This window comes from Festucalex cinctus, chromosome 19, assembly GCF_051991245.1.
Source record: "Festucalex cinctus isolate MCC-2025b chromosome 19, RoL_Fcin_1.0, whole genome shotgun sequence".
NCBI lineage: Eukaryota > Metazoa > Chordata > Actinopteri > Syngnathiformes > Syngnathidae > Festucalex > Festucalex cinctus.
The window spans coordinates 11,461,783-11,481,740 of NC_135429.1; the positions used below are offsets into that span (position 1 = coordinate 11,461,783).

Consider the following 19,958-nt stretch of genomic DNA (forward strand, 5'->3'; position numbering starts at 1 on the left):
AAAAAAAAAAAAACGGATAGAAGCGGATTTTTTCCTCCCCTTCTTCTTCGTCGCTTCTTCTTCTTCTTGGTTGTAGTCGACCCAGAGGCGGGTGCCTGCCTGAGCGTGTTTGACATTGTCCGTCTCGTCGGAGGAAGACGCAAAGTAGTTTCTCCTCCTTCCCCCCCCCCCTTCCTTAGCCGGCCCGTCGTCGTTTGGAAAAGCGTGGAAGATTAATAATTAAGCGTTTATTTATTGCGCGGTGAAAGAGGCAGAGAGAGGGGCGAGGAAGGAGCGCGAAGCCACTACGAGGCTGCCAGTTTAAATCTATCTGTCCACTCCGTAGTGTACTAAAAGGGATTTCTTTTCCTTTTTTCCCCCCTCCTGTTTTGGGGCTACTCAAAACGCCGCACATCCACTGTCGGAGCCGATAGGTGGTTCTTTTTTTTTTGTTTTTGTTTTGTTTTTGTTGTTGTTGGTTTGTGAACATGAATAAGCTATATATTGGCAACGTGAGCGCCGAGGCCAGCGAGGAGGACTTCGAAACTATCTTTGAGACGTGGAACATTCCCCACAGTGGTCCCTTTCTGGTCAAAACCGGCTATGCCTTCGTGGACTGCCCTGACGAGAAGACTGCAATGAAGGCCATCGATGTTCTTTCAGGTGAGACGTTTGCAAAGGCGTGAAAGTGCGGTTTTGTGTGTGTATGTATGTGGCCCCTATGAGAAATGAGTGTCCATTGTCTATCACTGGAATTTATTGTTCTATTTATATATGCATCTCATTGTGTATGTGTGTGTTTTAAAGCAAGTGTAATATAATTGATTAACCAAAAAATAATCATCTCGAGTGGTTTCTGCTGTGGAGTCGAACCCTGCTGCAGGCCTTTGCTCGGGTTCGGGTTAGAGGTCGTCGTCGTGTGTGTGTGTGTGTGTGCGAGCGTGTTGCAGCTTTTCGAAGCATCACAAATAGTAGTAAAACACAAGCGTCTTTTTGGGAAAAAAAAAAAAAGTCCCACAAGCCTTCTCCTGTGGGCTACAAGTCGCTCGTTTTGTTGTGTAGCCATTTTGCCCATGCTGACACACCAGGTGGTTTAATTGTGTTGCTCAAATGTAGGCCAACTATGAGGCTCACTCATTTGCTTTTTTTTTTTGTTTTTTTGCTCTAGGTACGCTAGTTTTGTATTGGAAAGGTTATCGTTGCTCTTGGTCACAAAGGGGATGATATTTTAGCCGAGTGCTTTTGAATGAAACTTGTTTCGTCGTTGCAACTCACATTTGTGGCTGTCTGCTAGTATACCCCCATGCACGTCTGTGGATTTGTTTCATTGAATTAAACGAGGAAGCAGAAATTCCTCACAAGCAACTGTTAATGCATGCTTGTTTCTGCATATTTTATTTTACATATATTTTTCTTAGGTAAAGTTGAACTCCATGGGAAACTTCTCGATGTGGAACACTCTGTGCCAAAACGTCAAAGGTAGGTCATAACTTATAGTGTGGCTTTTTTTCTTTTTTTTTTGCTGAAAGTTTGTTTATTTTTTTACGTATGTTTTATGTCGCCCCCTCCCCCCTAAATGTCGTGGGGGGGTCAATGAAAAGGGGCGTATGGCTTGTTGGAGCTACTCCCCCCCTCTCTCCGCCGTGACTGTGTGGTGCTGCCTTTTGGGTTCAACCGTCACATTTTTCTTGTACTTATTTATTGTTTTAAAAATAACTTGTGCATTCATGAGCTGGGTATCCAAAAGGATTCCATTCAAGTGTAAAAGCTGCACACGAAAATGCAGTTCAGGGAGACAGCAGGCGTAACGTTACAGGCCTCATGGAGTCGTCCATTTGAAGGATCTGCTCAGTCACTGCTGGCTTCCGCCCCTTTTCTTTTTTTTTTTCGCCTTGCATGAGATGGACGCTAAAAGCAGAATGGGGCCCCTAAAGTCACACAAAACCACGTTGTACAAATACCCACTCGTCGCCAACTCTCACATTGTATTTGCAATTGAACAACATTTGGCATATTCGCCCTAAAATGGCTCCTTGCGTACTTATTTTGTGAAAATGGCGCACCCACAGCCCCAGTAGCATTTTTTTTTTCCTTCCAAGTTTCCATTTTGTAAGTTGTGATTGAACGTGTTGAATGATTCTAATTAAGGCTACACAAGTGTGCATTTTCTGCAACGTGTTGTCTTATTGCATTATCTGCCAAGTTAAGATGACAAGTAGTGTTGGAAATGTGCAAAAAAAAAGTGTGAAATAAAATTTTTAGATGTCTGTTACCTGCAACTAATAATAATTTTCTATCAGTTGATTCCCACCACCACCACAATGTCATGTATGTTTGTTTTTTTTCTTTTAAGTTATGTGGCTAAAATTTGTTTTAAATAATTGGATAGGTGTGCTAAATTAATCAATTCTTCACACTAGTGTCTGTATCAATTGTGTTTTTTTTTGTAGCACCAGAGTCTGTGAAATTAAACTCGTTTTCATGAGCAAAAGGATGGTATAGGCAACATGGGCTACAGACACGCACATGCTGGGCCATTCTTTGCATTCTGCAAATATCAGCTGGGGGGAGGGATGGGAGGAGGGGGCTTCGCCAATCACCATGTCTTTAACCTTTGGACTCCTCAGGAAAAAGGGAAGTGCTATAAACTGTCAGGAAAGATGCAAGCATGTACAGTGTCCGTTTTGGGGTTAACACAGAACATATGGTGACATTCTATTAATGTTTAAAAAAAAAAAAAAATACACATCTTATTGTAAATATGATAAATTAAGTCTCCAGCAATAGCAAACTTTAGTTAGGGAAAATTACACAACGGGTTTTATCGGGAAAAAATGTGACAGAGATTAATCTTGAAGTCGTCTGTGTTAAATAGAAACTAATTTTATGACCAAGACAGTGTTAAAAATAAATAAAAATCCTAGGACATGTAAATTATGTAGGAGAAAAATACAAAATATTTTTTAAAGAATAGGCTCAATATATTCATAAATAACAAGTGAGTCTTTTTTTTGCTACCAATTGTTTTAATATATATATATATATATATATATATATATATATATATATATATATATATATATATATATATATATATATATATATATATATAAATTACAACTTTGAACCATGAATCGTTCGCAGTTTTATTTGTGATTATTATATACGGTCTGAGTTAACTCCCAGCGTCATGTTTGTGTGTGTTGTGGGGATAAGATGAAGCAGGCACAACCCAAAATCCCCGCTGAGTCACATGTACACTGTACAGAATGAAAGGAAAAAAAAAATGGCGTGGCTATACGAGGGAAGTGTGTGTGCGTGTGCGATACTGCTGCTAAACTCGCATAGTTGTTTTATTTTACACATGCTTTTACTATTGCACTCTTAACACATTTGAGTCTTTGTGTGTGACTGTTTAAAATAGAAACAGAACAACAGGGTAAAGATGGTCCTTTTGGTTTGAGAAGTCGGGGTCACAAGGTCATCATGGGGCCCCACCTGCAAAAAAAAAAAAGGGGGGGGTGGAGGATTATGAATCTGGTCCCTTGTTTATGATATTGCCTACAATCTATTCATAAGATCACATCAATGTAGCCGTTGTATTTTACTTTCTCCGTATTTTGTGAATGAGGTTTGGGGGGGCGGCGAAGACCCAAATGTGCAACAGTCTTTTCAGTTGAGTCACCTCATAATGTCTGGCTGAAGATATTCAACTCATTGGAATGTTCTGAGGGAGCTTACAAAGTAAGTCGTCCTAAAAATCAAGGCCCTGGATGTGCATCTCTTTTATGGGGAGGGTTACAGCGAGCATTTTAAGGCCCCGTGCGTGTAGGAGGCAGCTAGCGCGGCAGAACCTGGCCGATGTGGCGCTCAGTCAGTCAGAACCGGTGCATACCTGAATAGTTTGATGGCTGGACGAGCATTGCGACCACATTGTCTATATAGTTGTGTAGGATAGTAGTGCCTCCATATTGTTGGCTCCGTCTTGAATTTTATTATTTTTTTTCCATGAAATGTTTGGATTGCATATGATTTCCCATCCTTTTGAACATTCGGGACCCATTGGTTGTATAAAGCTGGTTTATTGGAAAAGTAGATAAGGAGCCCGGCTTGGTCTCGGCCATCACATGACAAACCAGCCCCAGTCACTCCTCCTCCTCCTCCCACTTTTAGCCCAGCTCTACATGTTCCTGTCAGTGGACTTGTCCGTGTCCATGGTAACAGGGCCCCACCCCCACCGAGTAGAGTGGGCCCTTGTTACCCTTGCCTGAAACAGGACTAGTCCCCCCTCCACCCTACGCCACCACACCCCAATCACCCATCCCCAAATCAAAGGCTGCATGGGGACCAGGGAATGTATAGAAAACCCAACCCCCCACTCCAACTCCAGTCCGGTCCACCCCACCCTCCTAACCCTGCCTGACTTCTTCTGTCTGTGGAGCTATAGGTCGGCCCCGGTGCATTTGCACTTTTCACATGGCGTTCCCACCGCAATGCAGAGCATACAGAATGTGTGGGTAGGAAGGAGGGGGTGGGGAGGGGGCTGCCGGTGGTGGGACGGATCAGCCTGGAATGGCACACAGTTGGCCGGAAAGGGCTGGAATTCCTCTTGGAGGTTATCTGTGAATTTTCTTTGCCATTTACCCATTTTTGATTCGCATAGTCAAAGTGTCAAATAGGAGTAACGTGCACAGGAGCGTTAAAAAATAAATAAAATTAGAAGTGCTCAAGCAACTCAACTTGGCTCATTTTTGTTTTTTAATATAAAGACGTGCGTAAATCTCCTCGAGCTGATTTTGGCTGCGCGAGCATGAGGCCACCTCATGTACATCACGGCCCTTCAGGTTTGTCAACAGGCGGGCGGACTTTGGAGTAGCCGCCCATTTCTATATAAACGTCGTCCTGCAGGCAAACACTTCCAGAGCCTCAAACATCCATTGCGACTTTTTGCGTCTCGCCGTCTCCGCACGTATCCCTCTTAATTGCAAATGCTTTTAATGACTGAAGCAGTCAGCACTGTTGGTTCTGCTCATCTTTGCTGGATGAACAAGTGCACAAATTTTCATTTTTTTCCTCCCCCCCATTCGAGTTGGCTCCCCACCCCCTTTCCCCCCTGACACAACAGTTGGTTGATCCTGGAAAAGTGCGAGTCACTTTAAGGGACATTATTGACTTCACTTTTTTTTTTTCTTTTTTTTTCCCTTACACTTTCCTTTGCAAACGGGTATAGTAAAATTTTTGCTTAAAATTGAAGCGCCCACTCTTCAATTAAAACCGACCAATCAAATTTAACCTGAACATGAGGGTCTCTGCACCTGCTGATGTCATACTGGAAATAATTGCTCATCATAGCTGCAGTTTCTGGACCAGATATCTCCCAAACAATGGAAAATTGGATTACACTCCCCCCCACAAATAGAAGGATATGAGGGACCTCACATGGCTATAATAAATGTTGGCTCTACTTTTTTTTTTTTTTTTTTTTTTTAAATTGAATTAAAAAGAAAAAACTATCAATCAGAACTTCTATCAGGTTGTATTGCCGTTTAGCTATCGTTCACCATCTTCTCCTCTCTCCTCAGGAGCTGTAAGCTGCAGATCAGGAATATCCCGCCTGACATGCGGTGGGAGGTGAGTGCTAACAGGCTACTGAAGGTTCCAAACTCGTTTTTTTTTCTCATTTAGATGCCCTTTGGAGTAGTTTTTGTCCCTTTTTTTGTGGGGGGTTGTTTGGATGTAGAACATGCTTGATGGCTGCACCTCAAGCTCAGGCCAAGCGAGCTCACCAAGTAGCGGGCCAACTGTGGTTGGAACAAATGATTTGACATTGTGACGCTCACATTTTGAGCCGCAGATTTTGAACGCACAACAAATTTGGAGAAGCAACATGTTGGTTGTGTTTGAGGAGAAATTTGCAGAGATGCGTCTTGGCTCACGCTTTGTATGGTGCGTCTGTTTCTTGAGCTAAACCACGTCATGGTGTCTTTCAGCGTTAATGATGGTGCTAGTGTTGAAGTTTAAAGTCTGGGTGTGTGCACACATACAGAAAAAAAAATCTGTGGAACAAATAAATTAGCTAAAACGATATATGAAAGATTAATGATGGTGATTGTGATTGACCAGGCCAATGCAAGAGCTATACATATTTTTTTTTTTCTGAAACTTTTGTGTTACTACTTGGTGGCCATTCCCAATTTATGAATGAATTAAATGTTGAAACATCGGCAGTCAGGGGTTGTGTGTGTGTGTGTGTGTGTGTGTGTGTGTGCGCGTGTGTGTGTGTGTGGGTGTGTGTGGGTGTGTGTGGGTGTGTGTGGGTGTGTGTGTGTGTGTGTGTGTGTGTGTGTGTGTGTGTGTGTGTGTGTGTGTGTGTGTGTGTGGGTGTGTGTGGGTGTGTGTGGGTGTGTGTGGGTGTGTGGGTGTGTGTGTGTGCGAGAGAGCGAAAGAGACTGTTCCTGGGAGTATGTGCCTGACTGACATTAAAAATAAATAAATAAATACATACAAATGGGGGGTGGGGGGGTGAGACATGTTTCAGAGCTATTATAGGGCTGTATATAATCTACTTAGGTTCTTTCATGGTTACTGGTATAGAGTTGTACAAAATTAAAGGGTACCATATTTTTATATGTATGCATCCTTTACCACTACAAGAGAATTTCTAAAGGTTCGGGGGTTGTTGTAATATGGTGCAGAAAATATATGTGCAGTTTGTCAGGATTATGTATTTAAAAAAAAAAAAAAAAGAGAGAACATTTTGAGGCAAAAAGCAGCCTAAAAAATTACCTATGAACAATATGTTTTAACTAGTGCTCCAGTTTGATTTTGAAAATGCCCCCACACCCCCAACAACAATAAAAACTGGTATGAATTGAGCAACAATCTGTGCAAGTCCTTCCGGGCACAAGTATTACATTTAAATTCCGTTTTTTGTTTTGTTTTTTCTTTTCCTCTCCCATACTGGCTTCACTTTGAAGTCCACGTCAATATACATGCCAGACAGGGATATATCTGAAAGTAATGCTTCAGTTAGTTTTAGTATTTTTATTTATTTTTTAAACTCCTCTATCTGTCTCACCCACCGTGCCTTCCAACTCCTCACTGCCATGACCGTGTGCTCAGATTATTGTTCCATTTGGGAAAGAATAATTCAGAATTTCCTCATGACACACTTGTTCATGTGGTAACCATGATGTGATGATTTTACAATTTCAGCCTGCCATTAAATGGCCATAGAGCAGCCTGGTGTGTATTTTTTTTTTTTGAAACCGTGGGCTGGCGCCGGCGCCACGCATGTCGCTGAAACTGTAGCTCCACACGTGTTGCTAGCATGTAGCCCAGGGAGCTAGTTGCCTTCTCCAAAGGTGACGAGGAGGTCTCCCTCTCCCTTGGGAGGAGGGGGGAGGGTTGGAGAGGAAAAAAATAGGCTAATCTGGGATGTTTTGATGCCAAGGCCTTGTATGTATTTTATCAGGTAGATTAGACAATGCTGGCGGTGCGTGCAGCCCCTCAGCGTGAGCACGCTGGCGAGAATAGTGGCGTGTTCACAAGCTGTAGTGGGTGGGTGGGCCTGGACCATTTCCTTCCCGTCCATGTGCTCTGATTCACAGAATGTGTAGCATGAGCTCGCACCCCTCCCCCAGCCCCCTTCTTCCTGCTGGAATGCACCCCACCCTTTTCCTGAATGGCCTGGATTCTCATTGGCCAGCCCCGGCAGAGCGACGGGCGGCCCAGCCAGCCAGCAGCCAGCGTTCAGGCGCCGCATTTTATTGGAGGAGCAGCCAATGACTTGGAGTTGACATGCAGGGGAGGCGGGAGGCATCTTGGTTGGTGGGTTGCCTCAAGGGTGTGTGCGTGGAATGGAGTCGGGGGGGGGGCTGTCTTGTTGGCGAGAAAGTGGGGTTGAGCTTTTTGGGGGTGTGGCCTCGGGTTCAACAGAGCATGGTCAAAGGTCTCGGCGCTGCTTGGATCCTTTGCTCCCCCTCTCGCCCACAGTTGACCAAATCAACGAATTCAAATTCCGTGGCCTCCAGGTGGCCAACTTGATGCGTCGCTCCATAGCGGAGATTTTCGAAGGAGCAGCCCCCTCCCCCCCAGTTGCCATACAATGCGAATGTTAGCTCGTATGTGGGATAAATTCAACCAAAGCCACCCATTCAACATTCACCAGCCGTAACATTAAATACACTTTATACAATATAATGAAATATAAAATGTCTGTTTTTTTTTTATTTAGTTTTGATTAGATTTTGTAGTGGTTCTTGCGCATAGATTGGCTTATTTACTGCGTAAAATGTTTTTAGAATGATCCAGTTTGTAAAAATGAATTATTGGATGCCCAGAAAAAAATGGCATATTGCATCTATATAAACTCTAAACTCCTTCCCGTGGATGGTCCTACCCTCAACAACAAAAGGTCCCAGTCAAAGCCCACCGTCGTCCTAATTACGGCTTTCCATTTCCCAGGTCTTGGATGGCGTGCTGGCCCAGTATGGTGCCGTAGAATGCTGTGAACAAGGTGAATATGCATTTTTGCTTTGAACTTCAGAAGGTCCTTTTATTTTTATTTTTATTTTTAATAGAAATTGAGTTCCATGAGTGAGTGTGTCTGTTGTTCCTTCACAGTCAACACTGACACAGAGACTGCAGTTGTCAATGTTCGATATGCAGCCAAGGACCAGGCCAGGCAGTGAGTACACGCATGCACGTGCATGGTCCCCTCCAAACTCCTCTTCTTTCTCGACTAGATATAATTGTCATTGTCTTTGCAGTACACTTTAATTCATTAAAAGTCAAGTTGACACATGCAATGGCAGGACGGCCAATGCGACTGAAGCTAAATAGGGTTAAATTTGCCGTTTAGTGCCCCCTAGTGTACATAATTCACACTTGCTTGAGGAGTAGTTCACGAAATGTTAAATGGAATTGTTGGTGTAAATGTAATATATTTGTAAGTGTGAGCATCAGAGCAATCTGTATTAATTTAGCAACTTCACTTGCTAGAAATATGGCCAAAATATATTGTTAGCCCAATGTTTCCCAAAATTTATTGAGCTAAGGCATGTATTTGACGTTAGGAAAACAAACTCACCACTGGATTAAAGTTTCACCGAAGGTAGATACGCAAAATTGTTCTGCTTGTCATTATGTATGTAACTTTTTTTTCTTTCCCACAAGTCATAATATATTGCAAAGAAAAATCTTGATTGGACTTAGGCTTTTAAGGGAAAGTCAAGTAAAAAAAAAAATTATAATAATTATAATAAAAAAATCTTTGCAATATGTTCTATGTGCCACAATTGCTCTAAACACGGCCTACTGCTTACAGGTGAAGTGAACCATAAACATTTCTTGACAATGTTATGTGACATCACTAGTCTAAACATGACATTTCAGATTAATATTACATTTGTGGAATAAGGGTTATGTAGCAAAATCTAGCCATTTTCAGCCATCTGAAGGGGCGGCCGTTTTGCCACTACCTGTCGACTGAAGATGACATCAGTGTTGCTCAGGGGGTCAGGCAATGACCAATCATAGCTCACCTGTTCTCTGAAGCTGAGCTGTGATTGGTTGTGACCTGAGCAACATTGACGCCGTCTTCAGTCAACAGCAAGTGGCAAAATGGCCGCCCCAGATGGATAAAAATGGCTGGATTTTGCTGCTTAACTCCTATTCCACTAATGCAATATTAAACGAATGCCATATTTAGAGTAATGGGGCTGAATGGAGCATATTATTATTATTATTATTATTATAAATAAAAAAAAACTTCCTTTTAAGTCCTAAAGTGCCTGCCAAAACATTCTTCTAAAACATTTGGATGACTTTCCAGTCAAGTTTTCTTCTAAATTAAACAATATTTTAATGCCTACTAAATAAGTGATATATCAGCTCCTGAAGCAGATAGAAACATAATTCCAAAAACATTTCAAAACTTACACCTGTGGCATTCACACAAACTTAAGTTTATTATAAACCTTCAATATTGTTTTTTTTTTTTTTTTTTTTAAATAAAAAAATAAACCGTCGCATCTGCGGGTATATTCGTCATTTATTACAAAGCTGTCGAAATTTTCAACATCCTCATTGTTTACAAACATATTTCTTAATATGTCCCTGTCAACTCTATATACTGCGTCGTCGTCAATCGCGTAATTTATTTCATAACTCCCGCGGATCTGCATCAGCCGTAAATGCTCGAATAAAATTCCAGGCCTTGTTTTAAATACTCGTGTACATTCGTGACACATTTCATCGCCCAAGAGACCAAGAATTGGTCAAAATCGTGCGCTCCCCGCCTGAATGAGTTAATACTGCGTTTGTAGGATGTGAATTTAGCAGCAAAATCCATCCGTTTTTAAACTATCTCAGATGGCAGCCATTTTGCCACTTGCTGTCTGAGTTTGATCACGTGATGATCGCCAGCCGATTGGTCGATACCTGAGTCATTTTCAGTGAACAGCAAGTGTTAAAATGGCCGTCCGAGATGGATTTGTCTATGTTCCACAAATGCAATATTAATCAGAATACTGCGACTTGACTTGACATCCCTTTTTAAAGAGTACATTGTCAATCCATCCCTTTTCTGTCACACTCTCCTTACGAGAGTCGTGGGTGAGCAGGAGCTTATCATCTTACTTTGGGCAAGAAGTACATAATTTATTGGCGAGTGTGTAATTTGTACAGACTCGAACACGTGGTTAATTCAAGCCAGTGTCTGATAACACGCACTTATCTTTAGATGCCACAGATTTTTATCATTGTGTACTACAAAATTGAGTTTGTGTTTAGTGAACAAGGCATATGTTGCAGCTCGAGCTTTATGCTTGTATCCTCGCTCAGATGTTAGAAAAGGGATCTCATTTAAACAGTGTCCTGCAGTTTAATCTGATTTTGTTTACTCCGGCGCAATTAAACGACAACTTTTGTTTCTTAGGGCGATTGAGAAGCTCAACGGCTCCATGATGGAGAACTGCGCTCTGAAGGTGTCTTACATCCCAGACGAGACCGCGGCGCCCGAGGGCCCTCCGGCGGGAGGTCGGCGAGGCTTCAACGCCCGCGGACCGCCGCGCTCGGGCTCGCCCAGCCTCGGCGCCCGGCCCAAAGTGCAGTCGGACATCCCGCTGCGCATGCTGGTCCCCACGCAGTTCGTCGGGGCAATCATCGGCAAGGAAGGCGCTACGATCCGTAACGTCACAAAACAGACCCACTCAAAGTTGGTGGCGAGCGGAGGAATTTGGTTCCTTTTTTTTTTTTTTTTTTTTTTTTTTGCCGTGCTGTGAGGATTCTCATTGCTTTTCATCCTTCCTTGCAGGATTGACATTCACAGGAAAGAGAATGCAGGTGCCGCAGAGAAGCCCATCACCATTCACTCCACAGCTGAAGGTTGTTCGAACGCCTGCAGAACCCTAATGGAGATCATGCAGAAGGAAGCACTAGACACAAAGTTGTGAGTTTGCATCCTCTTTAGACACTCATTTAAGCATTTGAGTCGTTTTGGTTTCCCCTCTCCAGTAATGTCACCTTTTAAGTAAACAAGGTCACTAGAAGCCCAAATATAGACATGAATTTATCATGTTTGTCTTGCAGTACGGAGGAGATCCCACTGAAGGTTCTCGTACACAACACCTTTGTAGGACGATTAATCGGCAAGGAAGGACGGAACCTGAAGAAAATCGAGCAGGACACGGGGACCAAGATCACCATCTCTCCGTAAGATCTTAATGATCTTCTCTGCTTGCATGCTCTGAAAGTTAATATTCTCACTGCTGGATGGATGTGCGCAGTCTACAGGACCTGACCCTGTACAACCCCGAGCGGACCATCACAGTGAAGGGCTCCATCGAGGCGTGCGCGCGAGCAGAGGAGGAAGTGATGAAGAAGATCCGAGAGTCGTACGAGAGCGACATGGCTGCCATGAACGTGAGTGACCATCTGTCGGTCATATTTGAGTCAAAAGGGAAAGTCCACCCCAGAATTTTCTGTACAATATGTTGTTAAATACGGCATTGTGATTAATACAGTTTTCCCTCATTTATCGCGGGTTCATCTTTCACGGCATCGCTGTTTTGTTTGTATTTTTTTTTTTTTTACATCCGCAGATTCATCTTGATGAGACCTTTCCAACGGTGTCTGTCCCGTCACTCCACGACATTGCATTCCGGAGATAGAAAATATATATTGTTCTGTATAACAAGTAAATAAAAAAAAATAACATACTTTTAATGGAAAAAAAATGACTGTAAATGGGGGAAAAAAAACATAAATGATGAATGAAAAAGCATTCATAATAAACTAAAAAAAAGTGCCAAAATGAAAAAACATAATAAATGAAAAAATATATAGATATACTGTAATAAATAAATAAAAAAATACTTATAATGGAAAAAATGAATGTAAATGGAAAAAAAAATATGATGAATGAAAAAGCATTTATAATGAAGTAAAAATCATACCAAAATGAAAAAACATAATAAATGAAGAAAAATATATACTCTGCTGTATACTGTAATAAATAAATAAATAAAAAAAACATACTTTTAATGGAAAAAAATTAGTGTAAATGAAAAAAAAAACATGATGAATGAAATAGCATTTATAATAAAGTAAAAATCATACCAAAACGAAAAAACATGTATAATAAATGAAAAAATATATACTATGCTAGTATGCTGTATACTGTATGAAATAAAAAAACAACAAAAACATGCTTTTAATGGAAAAAATGAGTGTAAATGATGAACGGAAAAACATTTATAATAAAGTAAAAAATCATCCCAAAAAAAAAAAAAAACATATAATAAACAAAAATATAATGGGTAGTTTTTGGAATGTAACACCCGCGATAAACGAAGGAACACTGTATTGTATTTTTGGAATATGAGTGGAATCCACCTGTTTTTATCCAACTCAGGGAGCGGCCATTTTGTTACTTGCTGGTGACCGAAAATGACATCACAGTTGCTCAGGTAATGACCAATCAGAGCTCGGTTTCAAAGATCAAGTGAGCTATGATTGGTCGTCACCTGAGCCTTCCGCAACTGTGGTGTCGTTAAGTCGGCAGCAAGTGGCAAAATGGCCGCTCACTGAGATGGATAAAAACAGGTGCATTTTTGCTGCTTAATTCATATTCCACAAATGTAATTATTAATCAGAATGCTGTGTTTAGACTTGTAAGAAAAAAAAAAATGGTTGACTTCCCCTTTTTGAAAAATGTAGTGCCGTTCATGGGCGTTTCTAGCCCATTTTGGGGGGGTGATCAAACACCCCTAAATTGAATCCCATCACCGAAACGTTCTCTGTCTGCAGCTCCAGTCCAACCTGATTCCCGGCTTAAACTTGAACGCTCTGGGCTTATTCCCCAGTGGCACACCTGGCATGGGTCCATCCATGTCCCACGTCCCTCCTCCCGGAGCTGGCGGCTCAGCGTTTGGAGTAAGTGACAGCCTGTCAAATGCCGTTGATTAGCGCCTCGTATCTCGACTCTGATCATGCAGCACAAGGCAGGTGCTTGGACTCAACTCGGGCGTGATGGGGTCAGACCATGGAGATGTATCATTTAGTTGTTAGCAACCCCGTTTGACGTTTCTCTCTTCTTGTAGTGCAGTCCTTACGGGGGCGAGGGTCCGTTTTGGGCTTCTATGATGTCGGCGAGCAGCCAGCCCCTCGCCGTAAGTCCACCTGTCCCAAAGAGCTTTGCACGGCTTGCGGCTGCTCGCTTGACATGGTGGCTTGCATCTAACAGTCTCTAGCTGCCCCTCGACCTCTCCAGCTTTCAAGGCCCTCATCCATGTGCGACCTTTAACCTGAAAGCGCGGCTTCTTGCTGAATGCGTTTGTCGAGCTGGAGATAAGGAGCGGTACCTTGACGTGAAGGCAGTCAAAGCAAGTTGTTGGCCCTGAGCTGGCGTATTGATTGGTGTATTGGTCTCAATCCAAAATCAATAATGTTTGAGTGTGTGATTGACTTGAGCACTGGGGAAAGCTGGTTGTGTCTTTGAGTAGGAGCGAGTGATGTGCTGTGGCATCTTTGCATGAGAGCATCTGTTATTATATTAAAGTGTCCGACAGAAGCAATTATTGGGATCCGATTGAGGGGGGGGGACGGTCCACAAGCGAAACTTTTTAGATGTTTGCATTTTATTAATATGGATTTGAGATTTTCAACTAAAACTGGGTATTGATTCGAATGTCCTCAATTGATTTCTATTTCGATTGATACAAGTTCAGTTCGATTCGATTTTGATTTTGTTTTTATTCGACTCAATCCAGTATTGATTCATTATGGAACATCAAGTCTTCTTTAATATCAACGACATGATAAACTCCACAAACATTACATTTTGCAGAGGGAGTAACCTCTTAAATGATTTAGTGTTATCATTTAAGTGTTACACAAACATTGGCATCAACTAGGATGATAAAATATATTCATAATTCTAATTAAATATAAACAAAGATTTTAAATGGTCTTAAATACATTAATTCGGGTCTTTCGTAAATGTCAGAAAATACTTTTCAATTCATGTAAACACAAAATGTCAAGAACAGTAAAATACAAAAAAAAAAACTTGGCCTTTAAGTTCTATATATATAGATATATATTTTTTTTAATTTATGGGAAAAAGATATTAAAATAATCAATTCATGGTTTTATGAATGAATATCAGGCCTGAAAAAGAAAATCAATATTGATTATTCTTTTTATTTTATTATGTATTTAAATAAAACTGCCCTATTTTGAATCTGTTTACTGAAATTGGTTGGTCAAATTTACATATGTAATGTTTCGGAGTAACTTGACTCTAATTCATTTCCCTCATGCTTTTCTTAAGATTGAACAGGCCTTAAAGTTGAGTTCTAGCGCCACCTGTTGCTTTGGTTGTGTGCTGGACAATCCATTTCCATGTCAACTAACTTTGTTTTTTTGAAACAGATTGCGAATTTGCTAACACAGCATTTTTTTTATTTATTTTTTTACATACTGTACGTGGTATGTTAGCACAGTTATTTGTATGTTTTTAAGTACAATGGCAGAAGCAGTGGTGCCATTTGACTAACAATCATTGCAAAGAGCAACCCCAATCCTCAGTGGTGCTTGAGCGACAGCATCCCGGCTCAATTACCAGTAATATGTTCCCACTCAACAGGGACACCCAGAGTCGGAGACGGTCCACCTGTTCATCCCTGCGCTTGCTGTGGGAGCCATCATTGGAAAACAAGGTCAACACATCAAGCAGCTGTCGCATTTTGCTGGCGCCTCCATCAAAGTGAGTCGGCCACGACTCTTGAAAGAATCCAGCATTTACGCCCAGAACGTGTATTAGAAGTGAGCAGTTGCCTAAACGTCGCGTCGCTTTCAGATCGCCCCCGCGGAAGGAATGGATCCCAAACAGAGGATGGTCATTATTGTGGGACCACCGGAGGCTCAGTTTAAGGTGTTGTACGCCCACATGGACCAATAAACGGAGGTCTCTTTAAAGCTTATTGCACAGGTTAATTTGCTGCGTTTCCCCCTGTTGTGCGGCAGGCTCAATGTCGCATCTTTGGCAAGCTGAAGGAGGAGAACTTCTTCGGACCTAAAGAGGAGGTGAAACTGGAGGCCCACATCAAGGTCCCCTCCTTCGCTGCTGGACGCGTCATCGGAAAGGGTGGAAAAACGGTACGTGAAACTGGCGCGTGCGCACCATCAAATTGGTTCCGCAGCTCGAATGTTTGTTGTGATGGGCGCAGGTAAACGAGTTACAGAACCTGACCTGCGCCGAAGTGGTGGTGCCCCGGGACCAGACTCCCGACGAGAACGACCAGGTCATCGTCAAGATCAGTGGACACTTCTTTGCATGTCAGGTGGGTCTTCTTTGCAAAGTTGGATTTCAGAGCTTTTACTTTGAAGGAAGATCAGTCTCAGTCTCACATCAGTCTCAAAAAGAAGAAGAAGGAAAAAAAAAAGCCTTATTTGCGGGCAGTAACGGGAATAGTGAAAATATGAGTGTTGTTAAAGTGTGAACTAATTGATCACAAAAAAAATCGCATTAGTCACGTACTAACAGATTACTCACACTATTAATTTTGACTGCAGATGGTAGCACAGGTTGTTAGAGCAATAAAAAAATAAAATAATAATAAACTGGATTAAAAATAAATAAATAAACATAAACTACTTGCATTTAATAAATGTTAATGACATTCAAATAGGTGTCATCCCCCCCATTTTACATATTGCGAGTAATTAACTGATTCGAAAAAGTGCAGTGGATACAAAATTTCAAGGACCTCGTCAAAACATAAAATGTTGAAAAAAAAATGAAAGGGATACTTTACTTATTTAGCCATTTTTGGCAGTCAAACATTAATATTTTGCCTATAATTTGATATTTTCATTATTTTTCATGTAAAATTAGTACCTTTTTTTAAAAAAAACACATTTTGCAACTTACTGTCGACTGAAAATGACATCACAAGGGCTCAGGTAGCCAATCACAGCTCAGCTTGTGAATGTCACATGACGAAATCTAGAAAACAGGTGAGCTATGATTGGCGGCCTGAGCCCTTGTGATGTCATTTTCAGTCGACAGCAAGTTGCAAAATGTGTTTTTAAAGGTACTAATTGTACGTGAAAAATGAAAGTATAATTCTCAGAATTCTGACTTTAATCACAGAATTTTCAGAAGTCTGACTTTAATCTCAGAATTTTGACGTCAATCTCAGAATTCTGACGTCAGAAGTCTGAGATTAAAGTCAGAATTCTCACTTTGAAGTCAGAATCCTGCCAAACTTTTTTTTTTTTTTTTCTTTTCCCCCCTTCACTGCTCCTAATCTCTTCCGTATACATTAAATGTGGACTCTTTCGTCCTCCAGCTGGCCCAAAGGAAGATTCAGGAGATCCTGGCTCAGGTGAGAAGACAGCAGCAGCCCAAGCCGGCGCCCGGGGGCCAACAGCCCCCGCTGCCCCGCAGGAAGTAACAACGTTCCCAGCGTGCTCTGGAGGAAAACGGTGACTGAAGCTGCCTGACTCGTGAAGACGGTTGGCTGGACGGATGCAGCGGAGTCCAGGGGTTTGGACGACGAGGTGTTACGAACGCTCATCTCAGGGGTCAAAGGTTATTTGAAGCCTACCAAAACATCCAGCCCTCCCTTTTTTCCTCCTCCTCCGACTCCTCTTCTCACTGCATCACTGTAGGAATGTATCGGAGGGCTCCAGTTGTCACCTTGCCCTCACTTGTACGCACCCCCTCGACCGCTCTCCTCCTCCCCTCAAGGGCGTGTCTTATCTTTTTTTTTTTTTTTTCTCCTCCCCCATTTAGTTTTTTTGTTTTTTTTTAAACTCTTGCAACACAAAGAAGAAATGAGGATCCCCCGCCTATCACCTCTTTGGTGCGGTACTTCAAACCCGACAAAGATGTTTTGGTTGACTTCAGAGTTTGGTTGATACTTTTCAGTGTTTAATTGGTTAACGAAGCTTTCTCATGAGTTGAAAGGAAAAAAAGGCATTGCTCTCACGGTCCTGTTGGGGCCGCCAGAGGTTTATTTGGGGAGTGGGGGGGGAGAGTTGGCCTAAATTGGTAGGGCCGCGTTTAGGGGAAAGATTGTTTGAGGCCAGGACATTATGAAGTGGGTGTCCTGCCCGTCTAATGAAAGTGGCATTTTATAAATTCGGATGCATTTTATAGATAGTCCTAAATAAATAGATGAAAAAAATATATATACATACATAAACACATATATATCTATATATATATATTTAGAGGTGAGGGCAGCGCCGTGACTGACACTTTGGGAAATGGTGCTGAAATGCTGCTGCCCAGGAAAAACCAATTTAATATGCATTTTACTTAACTACCTCAGGATCTAGTACCTCAGAAGAGAAAAAAAAAAAATGATTATATATAACTATATAAGAAAAAAAAATGTTCCTTTCTTTTTTTATTTTGCTTTTGTGGTATTTTGTATACTTTATAAAGCTGATAGTCTTTGAACATTTTTATTTTTTTAAGAAAAAAAAACTTTAAAATTTTTGGTCGGCTGCCAACTGACCCTTGCCTTCAACTCTAGTGCTTTATGGTGGCGTTGTACATGTGTGTGAGTTGACTAAAGATGACCCTGTACATAAGCGTCTATTTGTACATAGCAGCCCCATGCAGAGCCGGAGTTGGCACGCCTCAGCTGGCGGCTGACACGAGTATCCAGAGAGAATCGCCTCAGTTTTTTTTCCCCTGAGGTTCCAACCATCTCGGTTTGTTTGTTTTTTTGGAAGAAAATGACAAAAACACCGCGCGAATCAATGCCAACCGTACATGATTACAGCAATGCCATTTAGTTTTGGGATTGACTTTATCGGGAATGGTACTTTAATGTGTCCATCAAATCCAATTCCTTTCTGTGGTCCGGGTTAGATAGAGCAGGGTGGACTCTCAACGCTTTTCTTGCGCCCGCACTCAAACCGAAATCAAAGTCTACGTTAACGTCGATCACTGCATGGTGAGGGTAGGGGGAGTCGCACTGATGGATGCCGTTTGTTTTGTTTTTTCCTTTTTAGTTGCTCTAGCGAAACATGATTTGAACATAAAAAGTTGTTTTAGTGACTCATACTGACTTTGGAAGGATAAGAAGTACAAAAAGCTGACTCGGAAAAAAAAAAAAAAAAAAATCATTTGTGTCTTCTCGCCGAATGTAAATATGTTGATTGTGGTAGAAGTTGAGTGTTTCCATGCTTCCACAGTAGAACGCCGTCTACCTCAGCTAAAGGGGGCGGGGTGGGGGCGGCTGTTGTGCCACCAAGCGCGTCACTCCGCCCCCTCCCTGCCCCCCACTGAGCGCCAGCGCGCACGTATACCTCAGCCCAGCCCCTCCCCTTTCCGGAACACTTCTTTCCGCACGGATGCGCCATCCTAACATCACGCTTAACTGAGTGGCACAAGTGATACTTAAAATGACCCCCAACCTCCACGCCCCCCCAACCCCCTTTTCTTTTTTTTCTTTTTTTTTTTCACCGCAGTTTGTTTTGATCTACCTCTTTTAGACAAGTATTTGAAGTAGAGGCATTCTATTTGTTAGAATTTAATTCCTCTCCAGCTTATGAATGGAAACGTAAAATAAAATTCATGTACTCTTTAGAATTGAGAAAATTTATCGAAAGTGATCAAAAAAAAATATTTTCAGTATTTATATGTACTCTTTTTGGCTTAATTGAACTCCTCCGACCATCACCATGTCTTTCTGCTTTCTCTTTTTGGTGGTGTGGCTTAATTGTATTTGAACTTTTTGCTTTATTTTTTTTGTGGGGGAAAAAGGTCAAATCACCCGTTTTGATTTAGCTTTCAATAGTTGAGAAAATGCAGTTTTTCTTTGATTTTTTTTTTCTTTTCCTTTTTTAAAGGGCCTGCCTTTTTTTTCTCGAATTTGTACGACTACAAAATAGATACAAGTCCTGTCTTGTTCCCTTTGTCTTTCACAAAATGCTACTCTGCTGATTTTGTTTTCTTGGTAGCCATTTTCTTCTGTTAGCATTTCTTGGCTGTGTAACATTCTCTTATGGGACTGATATCAGGGATCGGGGTTCCCCCCTCCTTTTATTTGGGAAAGTGATCTAACTACAGCATGAAAATCCCTTCTCCCCCCACCCCCCAGTCTGCAAACATGCTTGTGCCCCTTCACCACCCCCTCACACAGTTCCACTTGTCAAATGCCTCTGAATAAAGGACAAAAATAATAATTTCCGCTGCCTTTTTTTGTTAGATCTCATCACTCGATATGGTCTGTTTACGTGATATTAAAATTAATGCTAAGGAACACGCAAAATTTCTTTTGTTGAATGCTCAAATCGCAAGTGATCCACGAAAGTGCTCTCAGATTGAATTTCCAGAAGTACCACATGTTCTCATTGGCAAGCCAAGTAAAATATACTTTGTGTCACTTTGTTTGAATGATCTTAACGTAATTAATTCAACCACACATCTTTGGAGTTGGCGCGTTGAGCAA

The 19,958-nt window shown here is 41.6% G+C and overlaps 1 protein-coding gene across 2 annotated transcripts; it reads left to right on the forward strand.

Annotated features, from left to right (window-relative positions):
* The first annotated feature begins 48 nt into the window (after positions 1 to 48).
* igf2bp3 (insulin-like growth factor 2 mRNA binding protein 3) lies at positions 49 to 19,692 on the forward strand. 2 transcript variants are annotated; one of them, XM_077507519.1, is made up of 16 exons: positions 49 to 642; positions 1,398 to 1,458; positions 5,562 to 5,610; positions 8,446 to 8,497; positions 8,605 to 8,668; positions 10,919 to 11,197; positions 11,297 to 11,431; positions 11,572 to 11,694; positions 11,769 to 11,904; positions 13,291 to 13,416; positions 13,584 to 13,664; positions 15,131 to 15,250; positions 15,344 to 15,418; positions 15,511 to 15,642; positions 15,714 to 15,827; positions 16,839 to 19,692. In XM_077507519.1, exons 1-16 carry the CDS (start codon positions 468 to 470, stop codon positions 16,941 to 16,943), a joined length of 1,827 nt encoding a protein of 608 aa, XP_077363645.1. In that variant the 5' UTR covers positions 49 to 467; the 3' UTR covers positions 16,944 to 19,692. The 2 variants fall into 2 exon arrangements, with proteins under 2 accessions (XP_077363645.1, XP_077363644.1); XM_077507518.1 differs by lacking the exon at positions 13,584 to 13,664.
* Positions 19,693 to 19,958: the final 266 nt, after the last annotated feature.